The following is a 23,533-nucleotide window of genomic DNA, read 5'->3' as shown; positions in this document are numbered from 1 at the left end:
AGGTGGCACACGAAGTCGTGACTGATCGATTTAAAGCCTGCAGTGTCATCCAAGAGCTAGCTGCTAAATCTGACAAGTTATGCTCAAATTAACTACACGAAGCCAAATTGAAGGACACAGAAAGGCGCTACAGAAGTGGCACACCACTCAAATATACTACGTGGTCGGTGCTGAGCTCGAGCCACCATCCAGAAATGAATAGGTTGGGTTGGTTTATTCCAATTAAAACGCGAGTTATGCGGTCCGATTCAAACCTATGATCTCAATTTTGATATAATTCGCGGTTCTGCGTTTTTTTTTTGTTGATGCTAATGAACATGATTAGAGCAGCTGATTCACTGATGTTGATAAATTATATTAACTCTAGTCCAATTAAGAGATATCGCGTTGTCGGGACAAAACTGCCGCCGATTGTCGTGTGTGATTCATCAAATCATGGCAATCAAACATTTCTTACTCTACCATGAAACAACAACGAGGACAATTTGCATAAATTTGCACAGTATTCCATTGGAGAGCATTTCTGTGACTCTGTGAATGATTCATGCATAACAGAAGTTTTGTACGACTTCTACAGATTTCAGAGTATGTATTTGTATTTATATTTGTATGTTTTTACTAAATCTTTAAACCTAATAAATATTTTTGGTTTACAATTTAATTTTAAATAAATTTCAAAGATTCTACAGATTATAGTTACAAGTTTTAAAGATTACAATTTGTGTCCACTTCCCAGCTTGCGTGAATTGAAAAAAAAAGTCTGGGAGTATGCTTCCCAAGTAACAATTTGGGTAATATTACACTCTTATGATGGCATTGACCAATGGCAAGACCAAAATTGGTCAGGAAAACCGCCATAAGAGTACAATAAAACGTACGTTGTTGCTTGGGTTGATAATTGTTTTTTCCCTCGTGCATCCACTATATTTCCTGAAACCGCCACATTATGAGGTGGCGCTGCAAGCGTTTTGCTTTTATTAAGCAACATTCACACGGCAGTGGAAGTGACACGACCAAGCTAACAAAACTTAATCAATTGACCAAACTCGTGACTTTAGTCATGACCTTGAAATGCGGTCAGGCATATATTAATCTTTTTTTTTTTTTGAAACGATGATTCTACAATTGATGAAGGGACGGTAAGGGAAAGTAATGAAGAAGGATTTTTTTTCCGGGAATGAAGGGGAAGGGTGGAAAGGACCTTCCACCCTTCCCCTTCATTCCCGGAAAAAAAAAATCCTTCTTCATTACTTTCCCTTACCGTCCCTTCATCAATTGTAGAATCATCGTTTCAAAAAAAAAGATTAAAACTTAATCATGTATGCATCAATTATGTGCCATAAAATTGAAGAATTTTTTAGGATAATCAAGAATAGTTCATCAATAATAATAATTTACATTCGACTAACAGAAAACGTCACATTTCGAACAAAAGCATGATAATGGAGCGAAAATTACGTCTGACGCTGCATTAATACCGTGTGAATCATTCTTTTATACTCACTCTAGCATCATAGTTTATTAAAGATCATAGATAAGCCACTCTTCGTAGATTCAATCGTAAGTTAAGTGGTTTTTGGCGACAAGAGGGTTTACTAACCTGTCCTAGTGTTTGTAAAGCGTTCTCATAGGCACACGTTTTACTATGTCATCTGTCACTAACACTTGTGTAAAATGAGAAGGCAGTACGAAGACTATGACAGTCTAGTTAACCCTACCACCAGTAGGCAGTAGATATTTAGAACGTCTTAGTAGAATATGAGACCAGAAATTAAATAATAAAGAAAACTTTCCAATTAAATTTCGAGCTGAAATTCGAAAACAGACACTGATGAGCCTGCAAGTCGTAGGCGAAATGCGTATCTGTCACGAATAAATATAAATAGTAGAATTTAATTGAAAAGTTTTCGTTTTTATTTAATTTCAGATATCTACCCGAAAAAAAATTTACATTAAATTTTGTAGTAGAAACAATGGGTCTACGACAGTTTTTATTGTGTAAAATGAAACTTATGGTAAATTTATTGTAAAAGTGTCTGAAAATCAAATATTCATATTTTTCATATTTTCGTTTCTTATTTTATGCTATAGTATTGGTGTAGTTCATCATAAAATTACTGCCTAATTTAATTTTTTTTTGTTTTTCGCCTAAAAAAATTACCATAAAAGGACGATAACTTTTACTGTAAATGAAAATTTTTGGTCGCGAAAAAATAGATTTTTTTATTGTTAAGATACTCAACAACCCGTCATTTTTTATGGTAGAATCTCTCAGAACCATGAAAGTTATGATGGACAACAATAAGTTTGATGGTTTGGTTATCTTTTCGGACGATAAATTTTATTGTTTTACCGTATTTTGTATCCTACTGTAACAATAATCTAATGTCGAATTTGTTTATTCAATCCGGGTTGAAACTGGATGAATTTTATCTGTCAGATAGGAGCAAATGAACACAAAATCCATTCATCCAGTTCCAATCCGGATTGAATAAACAAATTCGACATAAGGTAAATAGCCTCCAAATAATATTGGTTGCACTTATTTTGTTCGCATTTCGCTAACGTCTAAATCGCCCATTGAGGTTTTGTTTTCGTACAATCGCTCCGTTTTTCTAGAAATTTGTAGTGTTTAAATACAGTATAATTATGTGGGCAGTTTGCGCGAGTGTAGTGTTTAGAGTTTCTGCCTTCCTGTGGTATGCTGATCATGCTGATTGACAAAGGATTAGCACGGATAAGGACATTTTCAAAGTTAAAATATTTTCCAATGACATGTCACAGAAATCCCAATAAAAAAATTCACGATGCCACTTTTTCATGGTAAGATTTTCCAATATTTATTGACGAATATGGATTTCGCTTGACATGTAGTTGGCGCTACAATGCGGATGATGCTTTTCTCCATAAAAGTTAAATATTTAGAGTTCTGCTTTGAGCAACTGAGCAACTAAAATATTCCCTTCTGCTGTATTTTGATTCACGAATTAAAAAGAAATTTGCATAAAATTCCAAAAATTTAAAGCATACAAAAAGGGCGAAGAGGGCGGTAAACCAGAAACGGTCGGTACGGGAATTGGAACGGAGTAAAATATACTGTACAATGTTTATTAATTACGAACGGGAAGGATCACAACATTGTGTATTAACGGAATTCAGAACGAAACTTCCCTAAGTAATCGAATAATTGATGGGTAATTTAAAAATACGGCACTATCCGAATATTATTTAATATTCAGTACGTAATCCCCTGCTCTCCATGATCCAGAACCAGATATGTTGACAGCCCTAGGCCTGATCGCTTACACGTCGTCACTCCTCAAACCGTTTATTTAATTTGTTTCATGACAGAAAAGCGTAGTCCAGATCGGTTATTTATAGCCACAAATGGTTTACTACAGTCAATTGCGTTGCAGCCGACGACCGACGACCGACGGTGAGGGCGACGTCGAGGCGGGCAGTGCAAACGTCAACGTACACACACGCAGGGGGCAGTGGAATGGAAATTATAGCCAAGCCACTCTCAGTTTCTTTGTTGATCATCGCGCCTACAGCCACCTGCAAAGCCGCAGACATACGCGTTACTTGTGTCCCAAGTGTAGATACCAGCAACTGTCGTGATCAACAGGAGAGGCAGTAGGCGGATGGCGTTGGTACCCGTCTTCTTAGTATACCGGCCAAAGTTCGAAGACAGTGATACTATTGTCAGATTACTAACACGATCGCACCCTCACACCGACGCACGCTTAAAATGTACCTACCTACAGTACATGTTTATAAATTATGAGGAAATGGCCATTGGCTGGTTGGCTACTGGTTCGCAGTAGAAGATCAAGGTCCAGGGCATGTGTCTGCCTGAGGAGGCTTGGCCGAGACGAGATTCGATCACTTCACTTCAAAGCCGGTTTCCAACGCAAACGAGTCCGGCCGTATGTAGCACGGTCAATGCAACAACGACGGCCGCAGTAGTAGGAAGGTAAATTTATGTTTTCAAATCGCGATCGTGGCAGCACTTGGAACGAAATGACAGCCGTTTTGTTATTATTCTGTCATACTGATGCCCAGGCCTAGGCCCTGGTCTTTGTTGATGAAATGATGCTGACTGGCGGAGGACTGACCGTTTAAATTTGATTCACGGCTGCTGCGATGCGAGGTCGGGCGCGGAGGCCGAGGGTGATGTGGTCACGTAGGTATTCACATATGCCACGGGCGTTCTACCTCGTAGATCGTGGCCGACGCTTTTTTGATTCTGATTTGATGGCTATCTATTAGCCAGCCAGGGCGGGGACAATGAAAAGGTCTTCAATTACCAATTCCGTAACCACGGGCCGCGACCGGCGCTATAACGCTAGGACGATGGATGGACAGTCGACGCTCATGATTGAATTTGATCGCAATTGGATTGCCGAGTGGGACGGGGTCATTGGTGTTTCGTATCCTAATGTGCGGAGATGCAATCAAGCGGTTGCAAATGATTGAATGGTAGGTATATAGAAGCAAAGCCTATTGAAGCGTCGCTTATTGAACGTGATTGAAAGAATCGTAATTGCGTCGTAATTCCGCAGGCAGAGACTAAGTAGCAACGATTTAAGTGAGTGATTATTGAACTTATCAAGCGAGTTTAGGGTTGTTCGGTTGGGAAATCCTCTTCATTTGTCAGGGGAAAATTTAATCAGCTTATCAAATTTCAAATTTGTTATCAAATTTGTCTGGTGGAAAATTTATTATGCCTACAACCAGTAAAAATTATTGGCCTGGAACTTGTTTGATTACATATACACTGAAGTCGCTTTTCACACGATTATTTTTACGCGAATTTTGGAATTTATGCGGTTTTTTATGCGATTTTCGGAATTTACGCGGACGTGCTCAAGTAGTCTATTTTTTCACGTAGTGTTGAAATCCACAAGGTTTTTTTTTACATGAATTTTTGTTTTTTTACGCGAATTTTGGAATATACGCGGTTTTTTACACGATTTTGATTTACGCGAAACATATCCTTCGCGTAAAAAGCGACTTGAGTGTATGCGACTTCAAAGCATCTACAGTCAAGTCTTTTTTACACGGGAGATACGTGGCGCGTAAAAACTCACATTATTGCTTGCGAATAGCGCAGATAATGATATCTTATTAATAGATAAACGCCAACTAAAAAAGCAAGGGTATGAAATGGGGAAGGCAACTAGAAAAAAGCGCTCAACATAGCTCTAGTCATCCCAAGCCCCTACCTAGCGCCTTCACGTGGCCATACCTGGAAATACTTCAATTTGTATGATTGAGTAGCCAAGCTAGGAGGTGTGGTGTCGTGCGGTTTTCAGTTCCTAACCTTACAAATGTAGTTTTAGGCAACCATTAAACCACACGACTCTATTTTCAAGTATTATATGATTTAAACTAATATTTTTAGCAAACTAATCTGTTTTCAGAGAGCGAAATAAGGCGCTATATCCTTGGCCAATTGCAGCCCGGTTTCTGGTCTAAATGCCATTAGTTCATCCCTGAGGGTCGGGAGTATCACTTAGCTTTTATTAGCAAAGATACTCCCAACGACTGTCATTAAATCATTATCTATGTATATGGGAAGCGTTTGGTACGAGAGGTCCACGCTTTCTTCCTTCCCCTTGATTTCAAGGAGTTTAATGGAATTAGGTATTTTTTCTGGTTCCACTGGATACCTTGGAATTCTCTCTGCGGTACATGCTGTTGACAAGAAAAATGATTCAAGCATTCGTCATTTTCCAGGATGCCTTCAAGAATTGGCTGCGTTAGTGTGAGATTAGATTAGATTAGAAACGCCAACTAAAAAAGCAAAGCAAAGCCTAGGTCACATACCTAGGTGCTACATTCCGTTATCGAAACTTGACTGTTCTGTTTTTATACGACAAACTTCGCAGTCAGCTATTAGAGTGCAGGACAATTGCAGGAGTAGTTTCTACGATCCTATTGACTCTAACAGCCTCTCCCAGTCGGGATTCGAACATACGACGACTGGCTTATTAGACCAGCAACATACCTCGAGGCAAACTGGCAGATAGACGCCAAATATTGGTAGTAAATAGCAGATAAAGCCAAAATTTTATAACAAAGATGTTTTGATGATCGTTATGTTTTGATTAGAATCGTAAATGACGATTATTTCTCTAGACCACTAGCAATAAAAACAAGTTTTCGAGCGAATCCAGTTTCTTACTACATGCAAGTTGCAAACGCAAGGTAAGTTCTTTGTACATATTAATATAATCTTCATTCAGAGTAGCATGCTTATCAAAGTGACAAATCAATAACTACCTTGTAACATAATGCAGTGAAATGTGTCGAGATTGCTTTTTCGTGAACAGAATTTTGCTTATATTCCGGCTATTGAAGGCACTTTTGATTTATTTCTTTTGACGCCATATTGGACGCTGCTTGTCACCATAATGTGCTTTCAATAATTATAAATTAGAGTGTTTGCCTCCAAGCTGCACATTTCCGGTGCGTAGCTACTGATAGCCAAAGCTGATGGAAGTGTGCTGCTCGGGCGATTTCCATCAGGTGACATTCTGTTGCCTCTTTTATGGATCCTTGTAGTGGATGGTCTACTGAGGAATTTCAATATGCTGAGACATCCGTCATATAGTTTTACGGACGACTATCTCATCTTACCAGTTGTCAAGTTCACGTCATATAGTACAGACGTTATCTGATAGCATTCGACAAAAGTCTATAAGTTTTAACGGTTTTGCAAGGGGTCTAAAAGCTTGAGTTAACATAACAAGCTCCCCTGGTCAATTATGGAGTCACTAAGGCTACATACCTTATATATGGATATCCGAGGAATCCGTGGCATAAAACATCCGCAAATCTACGATTACATTGCTGATCAGCTGCTCCTGGCACCGCATGAAGTCCAATCCATTCAAGTAGACTTGACCGAAGGAAAAGTGTACATCGAACTCCAAACTGCAGAAAAAGTGACCGAAATCGTCGGAAGTTTCGATGGTAAGCGAGAAATAATCATCGAAAACAAACCGCACAAAATACGACTCCACGTCGAAGATGGCGGGATCGACGTCAAGCTTCATCACTTGCCCCCAAGGATGCCAGAAGAATGGGTCACACAGCACATGGCTCGCTTTGGGCACATTGTGCACATTAAAAACGAAATGTGCAAATCGGCGAAGTTTCCCAACATCCCCAGTGGTGTCAAAATAGTGCGAATACAACTACGCAGAGCCATTCCGTCATACATCAGCATTCGTGGATACAACACCTACGTCACTTATGACAATCAGGTCCAAACCTGTCGCCATTGCGGGCACATAATGCATCGGGGACGAGGATGCGCTGAAAACAGAGAGCGGCTTGCGGCAGAGGAACGTACACTAATATCGTATGCAGATATCACTTCTGGTGCTGCAACATCTAAGCAGTCAACACAATCAGCGAGCACCAATCTACCAGCAAACACCACAATCACGGGACCAACTCTTGTCACTAATGCTACACAAAATAACACCACGAAACGACCGGCGGCCACTACCGAAGCACTCGATATAAGCAGGAAAGGCAAAACAGCAAAAACTACTCTGGAACTACGTACTCTATCGGCCGAGCGAAATGCACCATCAACTTCCACTGGTATGCGAGGTGAACCCTACTGTAATCCAGGAGCGACCTCGATCAACATGCTAATAGACGACGCGACGATCTCTGACGATGAGAATGCATCCCAGTCAAGCAATCGACCCAGCCGTTCGACATCCAAGCTGCACCCGGCTACAAGATCGAGAGAGGCAAGTAGAACTCTGTTTACTCGCAAATAAATGGACACGATTCACAATCACTCCTATATAATCGCCACTATCAACATTAACGCAATACAAAACAAAACAAAATTGTCAGCACTGTCAGAGTTTATACGTAGGTTAGATATGGATATTGTTTGTCTGCAAGAAGTAGCCAGCAACGATCTGAGTGTATATGGGTACAAAATCTTTGTAAATGTAGACGAGCGTAGAAGAGGTACAGCAATATTAGTTAAAAACGGTATTAATGTATCGAACGTACAGAAAAGCATCGACTCAAGGGTTATATGCACCACTATAGAAAACACAGTGACAATCATAAATATTTATGCTCCGTCTGGCACAAACAACAGGGCTCCCAGAGAAGACTTTTTCAATAGAATTATCGCTCAATATATGGTAAATCACGCTAAATGTTTACTAATAGCTGGGGATTTTAACGCTGTAACTTGCGCACGTGACACTGCTGGAGCAAATAATGTAAGTCCAAATTTGAAACGACTTATTCAAGCTGGAAACTTAACTGATGCGTGGAGATTGTTTAACAATGAAATCGATTACACATTTGTGCGTGGGCGGTCTATGTCTCGAATAGACACTATCTATGTAAACCAACCTATAACTGACCAGTTGAGGTATTGTAAAATTCTGGCCAATTGTTTTAGTGATCATAAGGCAGTCGTAATGCGAATAATCCTTCCGTTCGTATCGGAGAATATCCCACGCCCACCGTGGAAACTGAATAACTGTCTTTTAACACCGGCAAACCTAGAAGAGTTACAAAGAAAATGGAACTACTGGAAGAGAATCAGACAAAATTATCGAACGTGGACGGAATGGTGGGTGAAATTTGTCAAAGGCAAGCTGATATCATTCTTCAAATGGAAACAAAACCAATTATATAATACACATAACAACACAATGGGGTTCTATTACACATGCCTGCAGAGAGCGTATACAGCTCATATGGAAACTGAAAATACCACCGAAATCAACCGAATAAAAGCAACAATGCTAGTCAAGCAAAGGAAATTCAATGAATGTATCAAAAAACCGTCCTTACGCCACCTGCCAAATGAGGATTTGTCGCTATACCAGCTTTATGATCAACGAAAGCGTAAAGAAGGAACCATGATTGAAAAACTCCAAATCAATGGGCAAACACTGAATAATGCACATGACATTGAAACAGCAGTCTACAACTACTATAACCTGCTTTTCTCAGAAGAAACGGTAGAATCTCGGACTACGTTTGAACCAGGGCAAACCATTCCACCGGAAACAGAAGCAAACAACGCTATGATGAATGGGATATCAGAAGAAGAGATTTTCGACGCAATCCGACTGTCTGCTGCGAACAAGTCACCGGGAAAGGACGGGTTAACCAGAGAATTCTACAAACAAGCATGGAACATCATTAAAATAGAGTTCATAGAAATAATCAACGAAATGAAAAATGGGCAAATTCTACGAGAACAGCTAGAAGGAGTTATTGTATTAGTTCACAAAAAAAATGGAAACAATACAGTACAATCTTATCGTCCAATTTCACTGCTAAATGTGGACTACAAAATCTTAAGTCGAGTGCTTAAGGACAGGTTGAACAAAATCATACCGACAGTTCTTACCAGCGAGCAGAAATGCAGCAACAGTAAGCGGAATATTTTCGAGGCAACTTGCTTGATTCGTGATGAAATCGGACATACGCACCATACAAAGCGAGGCGGACTCATAATGGCGTGCGACTTGAGCAGTGCATTCGACCGGGTTAGCTACAAGTTTCTAATCAACACCATGCGCAAAATGAACATAAATGAAGGCTTCATCAATCTTCTTCATACGCTCATGAGGAATTCAAGATCGCAGTTACTGATCAACGGAAAACTCTCGGAGTTCTTCGACATCAAACGTTCAGTACGTCAAGGGGATCCCTTGAGCATGTGCCTGTTCGTCATATACCTACAACCGCTGATAGATAAACTGAAGCATGTATGCGACGATCAAGGAGAAACTATTACAGCATACGCGGACGATATCACGGTGATAATTAAGCATTCTTCCAAAACGCAGATGGTGATTGATAGCTTTCGCCTATTCGGAACAGCATCCGGAGCGCAACTAAATTTACAAAAAACCGTGGGCCTCAAACTGTCAGAAGACTTCCCTACCCCGCAAGAGCTTATAATCCAAGACGAGGTGAAAATCCTCGGTGTAAATTTCTGCCGAACAATTGAGGAAACCGTACGCTCTAACTGGGACAAATTAAAGCGTAATCTGAACTCACTTCTTTGGTTAAATCATACGAGAATAATGAATGTAAGGCAGAGAACTTGGATACTGAATACTTACATATGCTCCAAGTTATGGTATATCGCATCTATATTACCATTGCCAGCTGGAACAGGAACAGTGATTAAACAACGAATATCGCAGTTTCTTTGGAGTGGAACTCCGCACAGAGTTCGATATGAACAAATTGTTAAACCGAAAATCAACGGAGGTCTTGGGTTACACTGTCCGCTTCGAAAAAGCAAGTCACTTCTAGTAAATCGATTTCAAGAAACCAGAAGGATACTCCCCTACCAAAATGGATACGCTTTGCAGACCAGGAGCCGAAGAGAGATACAAAACATCCCTGTCGAAATGTCACATATCAAGGAGATAATAAAAGAACTTCTTAGCATTCCGCTAGAAGTGATAACCGAATCGACAGCGCAAAAGATATACAAACACTTTCTCCATAGACTCCCAGAAAATCGCATCGAACGTGACGCTAACAGGGACTGGCCCAAAGTTTGGAGAAACATAAACCGCAAAGAATTGACATCTGAGGAGAAGTCTGTATATTACCTACTCTGCAACGAAAAACTAGACCATCACCAGCTGAATCACAGAGAGAACCGCAGAGACACGCCCAACTGTGCGAATTGTGACGCTGTTGAGACACTGGAACATAAATACTCAGAGTGCACGTATATTCAACCACTATGGAATTACATATTCACAGAATTATCAAGCATAGCTAGAATTCAATCTTTCAAGACTTTACAATACCCAGAGCTGCAAAGAGCAAATCATCCAAACGGCATGAGAAGAATAATGAAGATGTTCATTAGATATATTATATTCATAAACGAAACACCTCAATCAAGCCAGAATGTTGCGAATTTGATACACAATTTGACCATGTACATATAAAATTTTAAAAATAAAGAGGATTAAAAAAAAAAAAATAGTTGGCATGTGCATAAGCACATTATCGCAACATGAGCATTTTATTTACAAAACGCAGAAATATCAACGGAGATCGCACTCTGCGCTTTCAAATATGATTCGGATGGCAACATTACGGCTGAAATGAAGTACTTGGTTTGGATTTAAATATCCAAGCTTGACCTCGAGGTACGACGCCGGACTAACAAGCCAGTCGTCGTATGTTCGAATCTCTGTGGAGAGGTTGTTAGAGTCAATAAGATCTTAGCACTAGTCCCGCAATTATCCTGTACTCTGACAGCTGACTGCCAAGTCTGCCGTATAAAAAGAAGGTCAAGTTTCGATAACGACCCAAGGAATAGCCCTGTAAGCCGTGTAAGTGGAGACATTCAGACGTATGGAGAGTGTCCAGGACATGTTATAGAGATAGACATCGGGGATACCAATGAAGAGTTCTTTCACTCAATTATTGGTGGAGAAAGCTTTCACTCTACCACAAACGACAACGAGCCGAGGACTTCACCGAAGAATAGTCATATTAGTAGATCCAGAGACAGATGACAAACTTTCTACATTACTTTTCGCTGCTTCCCACGTTTGAATCACTTTTTCAGCCGCTTCAAGCGTCTGATCAGATTCACCAAGAATTTTTTGCTTTAAGGTAATATCCCTGAGCCCTGCTAATAAACGATCCCGTATTGCAGTATCTTTAAATAACCCGTATGAACAAAGTTCCGCCTGCAGTTTTAAGATTAATAAAAAATCTTCGGCCGTTTCATCGGCTCTTTGCACCCGCTGATTAAAAGAGATTCGCTGACAAATTCCTGACGCCGTTTTGTCTATACGCATTTTCAGTTTCTCTATCATGGTAGTTAACGAAACATCCACCAGATTTCCCGTTGGAAACAATAGTTTCAGCTCGGCGTATACATGAGGACCACCAAGCGTAATGAAATGAGCTTTGCGGTCATTTAGAATAGCTATCCTTTGTACCTATTTTGCATGGCGGAGCATTCGGAAGCATACCTGCAAGCACCGTGATGGAGAAGTCTACTCTCAGATCGACCACGATCAGGCTGATGATCGCCACCAATAGGCCTTATAATCCCAAGACAAGTGGTGGCGCTTGTGTTCCTATTGAATTCAAGGTGAATTTTTTTCCATAAAAGATGCTCTGCAACTAGATGCGAATTCGCGTTGACGGCATTAAACGATCTCTTGCACCCTCATAGCAATGCCCGTATGTACGTGTGGATGAAAATCTGTCAAAATGTTTCAATCTCTTGCGCTCTTTAAGAAATTCCTATTCGCGTTGACGGCATTAAACGATCTCTTGCACACTCATAGAAATGCCCGTATGTACGTGTGGGTGAAAATCTACCAAAATGTTTCGATCTCTTGCGCTCTTTAAGAAATCCCTATTCCGCTTCACCCCTACAGTAAACTTTTGAAGGTGGCAGCAGCTTACGTTCGTCAACGCGAATTCCGCTTCACCCCTACAGTAAACTTTTGGAGGTGGCAGCAGCTTACGTTCGTCAACGCGAATTGCCTACAATTGTACTTGCAGTTACCGTGCTGATGAAAAACATCTGTCAAAGCTTCGAAGCGAACAAAAACAAACCAGATATAAATATTGCTCTTTGCATTGAAAGTTGGATTTTAAACACACTTGTTCAGTCACACATTTTGTAGGTGAGAACAGTTGCCAAAATTTCGTGGGAAAAAAATCATGAATCTTGGTTGATTCCTATTTGAATTCTAATGCTTACGTAGAGTTGTTATCGACGCTAAGAATAATATAAAAATAGTTTCTAAATACATTCTAAATACAATTCCACGCATAATTCATAATTCGAACAAATATGCAGCATATATGAAATAAATGAAAAATTAAATACTATTTGCTTTTCCCACAACTGGTACTGGCGCCACTGCTAAATCAAATGTTAGCTCAGATGGGAGAGTTGTAATGACGGGAAATGCCGACCAAATTCTTTAGCGATTATTGATAAAGTTTTCTTATCGTTAATAATTAAGAACGATAATATGACAGTATAAGCAAAAATACGTAAAGAATAGAACAAAAATGTTAAAATAATAACAAGCCAAGGAGAAGATTTCCCTTTAAACCCTCCAATTTTCGATATTCTTCCGTGACGATAAAGTTTGATGGTATTATCGATATAAGATTACTAGCGATATCATCAGTAGCACACTTTTCATCACAGTTTTGAAGGTTGCACTTAATAACTGTGCAGTCCAATTGAGTGCGAAGAGCGCAATAAGGTTTCCAACAATTCCAGCCTGGTCCAGTGATGCCAACGCCAGTACTTGTCTAGTAGTTATTAGGTCTGTTTCGTAACCTTTTGAAAGTCACAGACGCGCCGTGCTTCCTTTGGAGCAAATGTCGACTCGGATCACTATTTCGTAGTAAGCAAGAAAGTGTTCAAATCGAAAATAACGAGGAAGATACGGTTGAAAATTCGGCGGTTATCAACGAAAGGAGTTACTGTAAAATATTCTCGGAAAGCTAATGAGCGAATTGGAGAATGAGTTAGACAGAGAGAATCTGAACGAGTAGTGGAAGCACATCCGCGATGCGTTTAGTAGTACACCGTGACTGATATTGGGCACTACTGCTGCAGCCACTTCTAGTGAGTAGTTCGACGTAGCCCTACTAGCACATTTGTTACAAACCAGTTGTAGCAACCGATTTATGACTAATGTCAGTCTGCAACCATAAGTGTAAAAAGTGTGCTACTTGAGAGAGTAGTTGGCCAGCGAGCAACCAATAAGAATATGTCGCACGACGTCGGACAAATGCAAGCAAATAGTCTACATAAGTCGGACGACGTCCATCCGACAATTCTTATCGGGTGACGAGGAAAATCGAGCCAGAAGTCACATGTCAAGCCAGAGTAGAGAGAGATACCGTAATCGGAGCTGTCGGAAAGAGACTTTGCCGTCGTAAGAAACAACAGCCCTGAATTGCATCTCGAAACAAGAAGCTTCTTTTAAACGATTAACGGAATCGGGAACCAGAACGTGCTAGGATTGGCAGTCCCAACTCCTGTGTTGTACAACCACTGTGTTGGGTTGAGGCCAAGCGTGGGGAATTAACATTTAGACAACGTGTTCAATGATGAACAGGATTGAGCTAACGATAGATAATGGTTGAGGATGACGGACAAGCTGTGATTGACCAATTTGGGACGAGGTGAACAAACTAGCTAGAGAGCTGAAAAACGGCAAAGCAGCTGGGAAGGACGGCTCCTACCCGCTGAATTTTTGTAAGTCGCGAATGAATGACTGTATTGCAATTCTTTAGGTTAAAAAATTCGGTAAAATTTACCGAAATCTCAGCAGCCGAACATTCGGTAACAATTTTGGTGGTGCAGTAGTGATTTACGGATCTTTGATAACGTTTGGAACCATAAAATTTACCAAACGTTCGGCTGTTGAAATCTGGTAAAATTTTACTGAACTCGGTGCTTTTTTTAAGTGTGTTGGGCAGAGGAGCAACTACCAACGAACTGGAGAATCATATGACCAATCTGCAGAAAAGGTAACCGAATCGAAGGCAGCAATTATCGGGCCAGTACTCTCCTCAAATCTCAAAATTCAAAGAAAATTCTCTTCCGCAGTTTGTTTTATAGACTGAGAGCGTGAGAGAAAACTTTTGTTGGTGAATACCAATGCGGTTTTCGAGAGGGACGCTCCCTGACTGACCAAATTTTCAGCTTAACTCAGATCTTCGATAAATTCCGAGAATTCAACTTGTAGACTCACGTCCATAGACTTTAAGGCGGCGTACGATTTAGTTGCACGAAAGTACCTTCGGCGGATTATACTTGATCATGGTTTTCCAACAAAACTAATACATGTTTTTCCACCCGTGATGGCTCAAAGTCAAGCATCATAATAGATAGACCCAGAGGCTCATGGTAACGCAGCTCAGCCAACGTCATACGGGTTGTTAACGAAAACCTCTAGAGTAGGGACAGTACAGATCTCAGATTTCACCACTTTATTGTACCGTACCGGTGGACATGGACCGATAAATATGTAAGTCCTAGGGTTCGCGGACAATATCTATATCATCATTGTTAACCGTAGAGCTGTGGAAGAGGCGCATCTTAAAAAGGAAGCTGCGAGGGTACCTTTTGTCGTGAACTCTGCCAAAATTAAGGTAATTTTGGCTGGTAGAGAAAGCGGTATGTGATAGTAAGGGTGATAGCAGAATCTGCCCTTGAAGTGGTCTTGGAATTTGTCTACCTTGTTACGTACTACGTTGATGATATGTAAAGTAAAGTAAAAGTACATGAAGGCTACCTGGGCGGACACAATGTGTAGGAGTGCCTCAAAATACATATCCTTCCGTGCTTATACCTGTAAAGTTTTGGCCCAATTTGGAAAACTACCGCTACAATGGTGATGTACTACAGTGGTATCGAGATAACGGGGCGGGATAACGGGATATCTTCGAAAACGACAGACAATACACCCAACTGCCCTTAATTTTGCTTAATTACGAAATATTGGCCATTTGGCAAACAGAAGTTGAAGAAGAGTGGAAAAATGACTCGAGCTGCGACAGAAATGAGGAGATAGTGGAACAAAACGGCCACTCAGGATAAGAAAAGCTTGAGGTATAATTGAAACCAAATCGGAATAATTTTTTCGCCATTGTTCTTCTAAAGTACTATAAATAACCCTCATGTTGAGTATTCATCAATTTCATTTCAATAGCATGCTTCCCAGATGGATCTGTTCATTTTGCGCCCAGATATTAAAAGACTCAAGCTTTAATTGTCGATACGTTTTCTTATTCGGATCTGCTAATCGCTAAATCCCTAAACAGCAGTCTACTGTAACTACAAAAGTACAACTAATGTATTGAGTAGCTAAAGTGCTGCTTTGAATACAATGTAAATATTGACATTGACATTTACATCGCACAAAGCGATCGCTTCCCTGATGATGAATCTCATCGCAAATGAATGAATGCGTATTCAATGTTTGATCTAATGAATTAATGAAGCTGAAGGTGATGACGGCTGTTCAAGCAGAAGAAAGAAATAAAATAAAAATATCCCTTCCGTTTTCCGGTTTTTGCACACATTCTTCTGCTTCCTGAGGGGGAAGCTGTCGAACAAGAGAGCCAATTTGTGGGGGAATCATATGAGCCTACATATATGCTCTAGCCACAGAGCTATTTGGCCTTGCTATTGGAGTCAGGTGCCCTGCTTTTCGGTATGGAAATCGATTTTGTATAATTTCAAAATGGCATGCTTCAATTATTCCTCATGAATGTTCATATCTGCAGATGCTTATTCTGAAAAAAATCTCATGCATACATGCATTTTTTAAATCACCATTTTAAAAATGGTTGGTTGGACATTTTTTTGTCATTTGTCTTTCGTAGATCGCATTTACATCTGATGATGCCAATCAAAGAAAGTATTTTAAATGATTCATTTCGTCACTTAATAGTTCTTCATGGCAGTCCTGAATTTTACTTAAGTACTGTTTTTAATATAACAAACTACCAGACATTGAATCAATAAAAAGGTTGTTAAGTCTGATCAAACTAACTTCAGCGCATCTTGAAATAGCAAACAATTCTACATTTCATCATCTAAAAAAATATTGTTATCACTTGCCAACGATAAGGGGTTACAATACTCACGTAAACATTTTATTTCCCCCTTGTGACACATAACGTTGTGTGATAAATTTGTCCTTAAGAAAACAAAACAAAAACAAGCCATTGTCATCATTTCAGTCAGCTGAAGCAACGTTTAGTTTCATTGAAATGAATTGCTTCGCTCATTTCCACCAACAAATCGGATTCATTTACTAACCTGTTTGATAGTCTAGTTTAATACGAAGTGCTTTCCAATAGGAGACAACCTGTTCACCCGGTTTCAAATCGAGTTGAATAAACAAATTCGATACAACACAGACGTGGATAAAACGGCCGTCTGCCCATTGGTGAGTGACGTTTGACTTTCAGCACAAACTGTTATCGATGAATATTAAATCCGAGTTTATTTGCACATTTACGCAGGGGATGGGAAATTCCCCCCGGGCAAAGCCCTAAACAATCCTTCCCCATAAAAGCAAATCCTAGACAAATATACAAAACACCTTACAACTGTTATCTAACTGCCCGTACAGGCGCTAAGTTTGCCAGCAAAGAGTACACAGTACTTACGTTCTTTGTCGTTAATCTTCATTTTATCCAACCGCGGATCGTCCTTATCGTTGTAGATAATAACACCGGCCGCTCCGTGGGTGTAGGCGTGCTTCACCTTCTCCTCGAAGTTGCAGCTGCCCCGTTTGATCAGTGCAATCCATTGCACGCCGAGCGGTGGCAGTGGTTCTCCCCCGGTACCATTCCAGTCTTTAGTGCATCCGGTATGGTCGTCCTCGTTGTCTGACTTAGTAACGTGCACCAGCAGACCGGTTCGATTCAGGATACGGCCTTCGCCGTACTTTCCAATCAAGTCACCTTCCTGGATGAGCACTTTGTTGGTGTCCTCGTAACTGTAGTTGAGAAAGGCCAGCGTGTAGCTGTCGAATGCCATGCGGTCTTCCGCTGGCAACGCAAAGGAAGACACCCCATTCGAGAACTCCGTTGGCTGCGAAAACGAAGTTAGATCGTGGTGGCTGGGGGACGAATTGGCCGCCACCAGCGAGGCACCTACCAACAACGATAGGAAGTTGTTCATGTTCACCTGATGACTTAGGGCAGACATTTTCCTTTTTCAAAACAATCACTGTGAACTAACAATTCTGATTTCAGCTTCGATTTTCTCACTTTTAATTAAAACGAGTTGAACATACTATTTCACTTTTCGCACTAGCAGCCAAGCTGTCAGCGACAGGTGCTACGCAAAAGCCCAACTACAATCGCACTCGATTGGCACTTTTGTCGTGATCATTTTCCATACAAACGAAACTGCTCCGTCAGGTTACGAAAGGTCGCGATAACAGCCACTTCTAAACGACGAAAGCGTTGGCGTGTTGATAAGAGCTGTCAGCACTCGCGATACAATAAGCCCTCGAATATCACACCCGGTCACGTCACACCGGCTCACTTCACTGCTCTCGAGCTTCCTGCAAACGGTTTGCAATCATCACCGGCACCGTCGATTGCCGTCGTTGATATTCGACCGAGATAAAAAAAAACAAATCGAACTCTTTAATTCAATAACTGAATGGAACCTAAAACTTACAACTCACGCAAGCCACGTACTCGTGAATGTAACCAAACCAAAAAAACGCGCTCTGCGGGGTCTAACGAATGTTAACTTTTCACTTCTGCCTTTCTTAGAACCGCCACGGTTTGTCGGATGCTTTTCACACGAAATCTCACGTCCCGCACCAGTTTGTTCTCGTCAATTCCGCCGACTATTCGCGTCGAATGCGTACGATTAGCTCCTGCGAAGCTCTGCGGAATTCTACGACCAACTGTGACGGTAGTTGCCAAAGGACTGCTGCTGCTCGCTGGTACCCGCCTGCACTGCTAGCATGGTGCGTGGTGACTGTGGTGTCATTCGTTGTTTCGGTTCTCCTCTTCCGCCTGCTGCTGCGCCAGCAGAAAAGGGGCTGTGGGTGGTGTGTCTGCGAGTATGTGTGTCTGTGTGTGTGCGTGTGTGCGCGCTGATGTATGTGTTGGCGTTTGGAATTACGACTGCCGGCACGTTGCTTGACCGGAAACCTGAACGGTGGTCGGATGGATAGATGGATGGATGGATGGCTGGCTGGCCGTATGGGGCTTCTTCTTCTAGAAACCCTGAGGAGTTCTGGCGATTCGCTCGTGGCACCGGGCGATGTTGCAGTCGCACTCTGGCCTTTTGCTATTTTGTTCGACCGGATCGCTGCTGTTTCTGCGTAATCACCGTGAATCTGGAATGTACAGCAGATAGAGGGAAAAATCAGTTTTGCAGTCGTTTTGTTGTTTTCTATTATTGCACGGAATTTCGGGATTGCTTATGACAGTATTACAAACTTTCATGTTCCGCTCGTGCGACAGCGAGACCAGGCGAAAGCTACGCCGTGCCATTGGAACATGAAAAGCTTGTTAGCGTAATGCATTACAAACACCAAATCATTTTAAAATTAAATTACATTGTCGATGGTAAACAAAATAAACATATGGTTTTTGAAAATCAACCAGAAAATATACATTTGATTTAACATGTTTTGATAAATGGAATCGGACCACAGGTATTAGCGACAATTCGGTCTCATTAATTCATTTCTTTTTGTTAGAGGACTACAATTTTACCAATTTGTCTTCTTTTTTCTATACTTCTGGTAAAATGTTGAACAGTTTTGGTCATTATGGCGTAGGCCAATATTATTGCTGAACGCAGATATTAGTGAATTTTGAACCACAGTGCAGTGAACTGGATAAAAATCAATGCTGGAAATCAAGCGAGAAGCCAATGATGCCTACTCTCAAGTGAGCGAGTATGATAAGCATAGAATTCATCGCTTACGTCGCTCATGCCGCTCACGCCTTGCCATTGCTGTATGCAAACATTTGGATATCTAAACACCCGCGCACGTACAGCCTCATATCGTCTTTCTGCACAGCCCGCTCGCGAGTTAAACAACTCGCGAGCAACCAGCTGCCCGTGAGGGCTAGTGGCACACTGGGATACAGGTTTTGCATTACTTTTTCTTTTCTTTTTCATCTTCGCCCTGGATTCTACTCACAGGCGGGAGTGCGAGCACTCACGAGTGATCGGTAACAGCAGTTTGGGCTGCAATGACGAGCGAGAACGACGAGCGTTACTGTTAAAAACGAAACTCTACAACCCCCTTATTAAGCGTGCGACGTACTCCAAACTCCACCAACATTGGCTGTGGTTGGCATTGGCATTGAGGGGAAGAGCACTTATTATACACAGAACGAAAAAATGAATGTCACATTCGATGTAAACTGAAATGCATATAAATAAATGAACGCGTAACAAAAATTACATAAATTTTTCCATTAAATAAAACGTAAATAACCCAAACCGTAAATTTTTACATCACACCCAATGTAATAAATCGGCCTTCATGTATGCAACACGCGCTATGACATTTTAAATTACGAAATAATACGTAATTTTATATAATTTGCGATGTTTCATTTATCTGCATGTCAAAAGATGTAAATTTACAGGATTTTTTCGAAGTGTGAGTCAACCACCGAATAAGAGATTCACCTATAACTGCGACCCACAGGGCCTAGGAGAAAAAGTTGGGTTCGAATCCGATTACAATAAGCTCTCATTATAGTTTGGTTCGATCCGCGGATCCCCTAGCTTAGATAAAGAAGAACGTTATACAAACTTAATAAGCGTTGCTTGTTGCTTCAATAATCTAATTTTTCGTTCTTCCCCTTCACGTTTTGTCGCACCCTGGAGATACTATCAACACCTTTGTTGCATTATTTTCTACTATCGTTTTCCTTCGTCTATTGGAAAAACTACCGAAACGAAAACATTAATCAATACCTGATTATTATGAAGGTCAATACAACAAAACATCTGGTTTGTCTTTTTTTGCAGCCAAGTTGTTTGCGTTACCCCTGAATGTCAACGGCTTGGCATATTTCAAGTGGTTTTGCAATCACGGCTGTAATCGGCAATCAGCCGACTCGATTAAAGCAAGTCTCGGCATGCTGTTACAAATCATTCATGGTTCGGCATAAATATAACCGCTTTATTTCGGCTAATTAAGCCCCAAGAAAGTGTTGTTGAAATAAAAGTGTTATCTGCTATTGGCTGATCTGAAGATAGAATTGATAACAATTTGCCAATCATTATAAGGTAGAGGAAACAGCAAGTGATACGGTAGACACAGATACAGTTTACAGTACTGGTACAGATGCAGTAGGGATAGAGTTGTAATGATAGTAATTTAGAATTATTTTCTGCAGAATAAGCGGGATACAGCAGCCTAGTTCTATTTTGGGCCTACCGACTATTCTCCTACCTTCTTTTTTGGGCCTACCCTCTTCTTGGGAGAAAATATTTACTCATTTTCACTTTGTTTCTTTTTCTAACGACGTATAGCAGTCGGCTTACTTTTTCTGTTAGGGAAGAAAAAATGCCTAATGCTAAAAATGTAGATTCAGGCAAACTGACAATTCTTCATATCAGACAAAAATTATAAAGAGCTTAGTGGTATAATTGGTTAAACAACACACTCGACTAGAGATTAAGAACTGTGAATTCGACCGTCACCTTTGCTAAGTCGCCAGTTTTGGACAAATATCAAGAATTTTCAGTTTGGCTGAAACTTATTTTTACTAATATACAACTACTGCTCTTGCACATTCTTTTTTGATGGATTGAACGAGGCGTTCCCAGACTCCACAGAAGTGTGGTGATGCGGACAGGTATGGCAATAGCAGCGACAACAAAGTGTTCCATCAGCTTGTCCTGGATACCTTGGGCTCACGACTGGCACCGATAAAATTGATACCCCGATCGCTGCCCCGGAACACCTCTGCTGACGATAACATTTCGATTGGCGAGGACGCACGAATCAGTGGTGAGACTATGGGCGACCTAGAGATGTACCACATGCTCCACAGTTAGACAGGTTACTACACTCAACCCTTTTTAGGTGTTTCACCTTCAAATAGTTTCATTGGTCCAAAGTAGTCGTTGCTGATGTAAAAGAAACGATGGCAGAAGGCTTGTAAACGTTTAGACTGTAGATCACCCAGGTAACCAATAAGCATTAACATAAACAGTATATCAACTGCTTATAAGCGTATCCAACATTTTTTACTGCACGTCGTTGTTTACTCGCTTTTTGACAGCTTATTCGCATTAATTTGGCATCCGAAGTTCTATTCAAATTCTTCTTGTCGGTTATCAGCTGCAAATAAGCATTGTCAGCACTATTAGAGGATTAGCAGTAAAGTTGCTGTATATTACGCAAAAGCAGTTTTTAAGTATCATTTAAGGTGACTTAAATACTTATTTGTTGGCATTCGAATAGCATTAGTAATGCTTATTGGTTATCAGGGCAGACGTCTTCGGGGTTTCTGGCTTCGCCAGATGAATTTTGCAGTTTCTAAACGTTCAATCTTCGCCAGATCTCGTTGACTCTCCGTTACTCGCGCTGTTGTATTTTGTACACCGTTAACTTTATCTCAGTATATCCTATAAATCGAAGTTGGCGCGAGTAACGAAAGGTTAAGTGCTGTTTAGTAATTCATATGGCAGGTCTACTGCCCAAGTAACACTATTTTAAAACTTATAGTTGCAGCGACTTATTATAGCCGGAATTAGTCATATAACCAGTTGCTACAATAACTTCATGACAGCTATTTTAGTAGGGTGGTGTACAATTAATTTTGACGAACCATCACACATTTACCGCCAACGAATTCTTGCACTTAACAATGTAAATACTAATAATCAAGTAATTTTTAAGTGTTCATTTAGACCCAAAATGCCCGATGAATTGTACAAATAAATAACAAACAAATAACAAACACGCGCTATGATAAGGTATTGTACACTCTTCCACATGAGCGTATTCGTCTATGCGACCTTTCATTCGCAACAGCCTATCCCCATCAATTAATAGACTAGCTTGTATAGCGAACTATGTTTCGACAGCTATCCTTCCACGGCAGCGTGTTCTACTACGGTAATGGCTTCAGCTGCTGCAGTAAGGCTTTCTCTTCCGCAGACTTAGAGTCTTATATCGACTTGAGAATGAATAACTCTGTTTTTACAAGTTTTTCTTGGTTGGAAGTCCGGTGACGAAGACCTCCTTTGACAGCTTCCGGTGCAGATTCGACGGAAAACGTTGAACAAATATTCTCACCGGAATAGAGAACTCACCGGATGACCGGAACGTTCGACGGAGTTATGAAGTACATGTGGCCGTTTCTATTCTGCGGTGTGTTCGAATTTTGACTCGGCGACAGGTCATCCATCTTTTGGTTCCCACAGAAATTCAAGGCTACGAAATCAGAGATCAGAGATCTGGCAGCTTCTGCGATTTCGCAGCGACGTTCAGCGTTGTCGAAATCCAGTTCCATTCTGATGTCTCCGTCGGTTGCTTGGCGATGTCGGTTGCTAGGCGAACTCCGATGACTACACTATCTATAGCTCTTGTCTAGGAATCGGCACGAATCCCAACGGAGTCACTCTTGTCTTCACGCGGATAAGCACACATTCCACTTCATTATCTTTTTCGAACAGCGGATAGGCGACTACAGCAAAACCGTTCTCCGACGCATCCACGAACACGTTCAACTGCTATGCTCGTCTGCATTCGGTTATATCTGGGTACACCAACCAACTCCACTTGTAGGAGGACGCACAGCCACGTTGGGACGTTGTCACCTTGCGGTCGCTTGGTGTTGATTTTTGGAGATATCTTGAAGGTGAAAGTGTCAGAGGCAATACACTGCCACATGCCGCTATTTCGCTCGATCGATTCAAACCCTTCTCGCCGGGAACTGCTTCCAATTTCCACAGCAGTCGCATCTAATGGGACGG

At 41.0% G+C, this 23,533-nt stretch overlaps 1 protein-coding gene across 1 annotated transcript in view; it reads right to left on the bottom strand.

The window, feature by feature from the left end:
• The window catches only part of LOC128735597 (E3 ubiquitin-protein ligase goliath), an 85,477-nt gene extending 62,407 nt beyond the window's left edge, over positions 1 to 23,070 (bottom strand). Inside the window, exons 1-2 of the mRNA XM_053830080.1 lie at positions 22,871 to 23,070; positions 17,218 to 17,765 (exon numbers count right to left, since the gene is read on the bottom strand). Of these exons, the coding sequence (XP_053686055.1) occupies positions 17,218 to 17,765; positions 22,871 to 23,070 (748 nt within the window). The remainder of the gene's footprint in view (positions 1 to 17,217; positions 17,766 to 22,870) is intronic.
• Between the last annotated feature and the right edge of the window lie 463 nt (positions 23,071 to 23,533).

The sequence above is a fragment of the Sabethes cyaneus genome, chromosome 2 (genome assembly GCF_943734655.1).
Source record: "Sabethes cyaneus chromosome 2, idSabCyanKW18_F2, whole genome shotgun sequence".
In the NCBI taxonomy this organism is placed as follows: domain Eukaryota; kingdom Metazoa; phylum Arthropoda; class Insecta; order Diptera; family Culicidae; genus Sabethes; species Sabethes cyaneus.
This window is presented reverse-complemented; position numbering and strand designations above follow the sequence as displayed.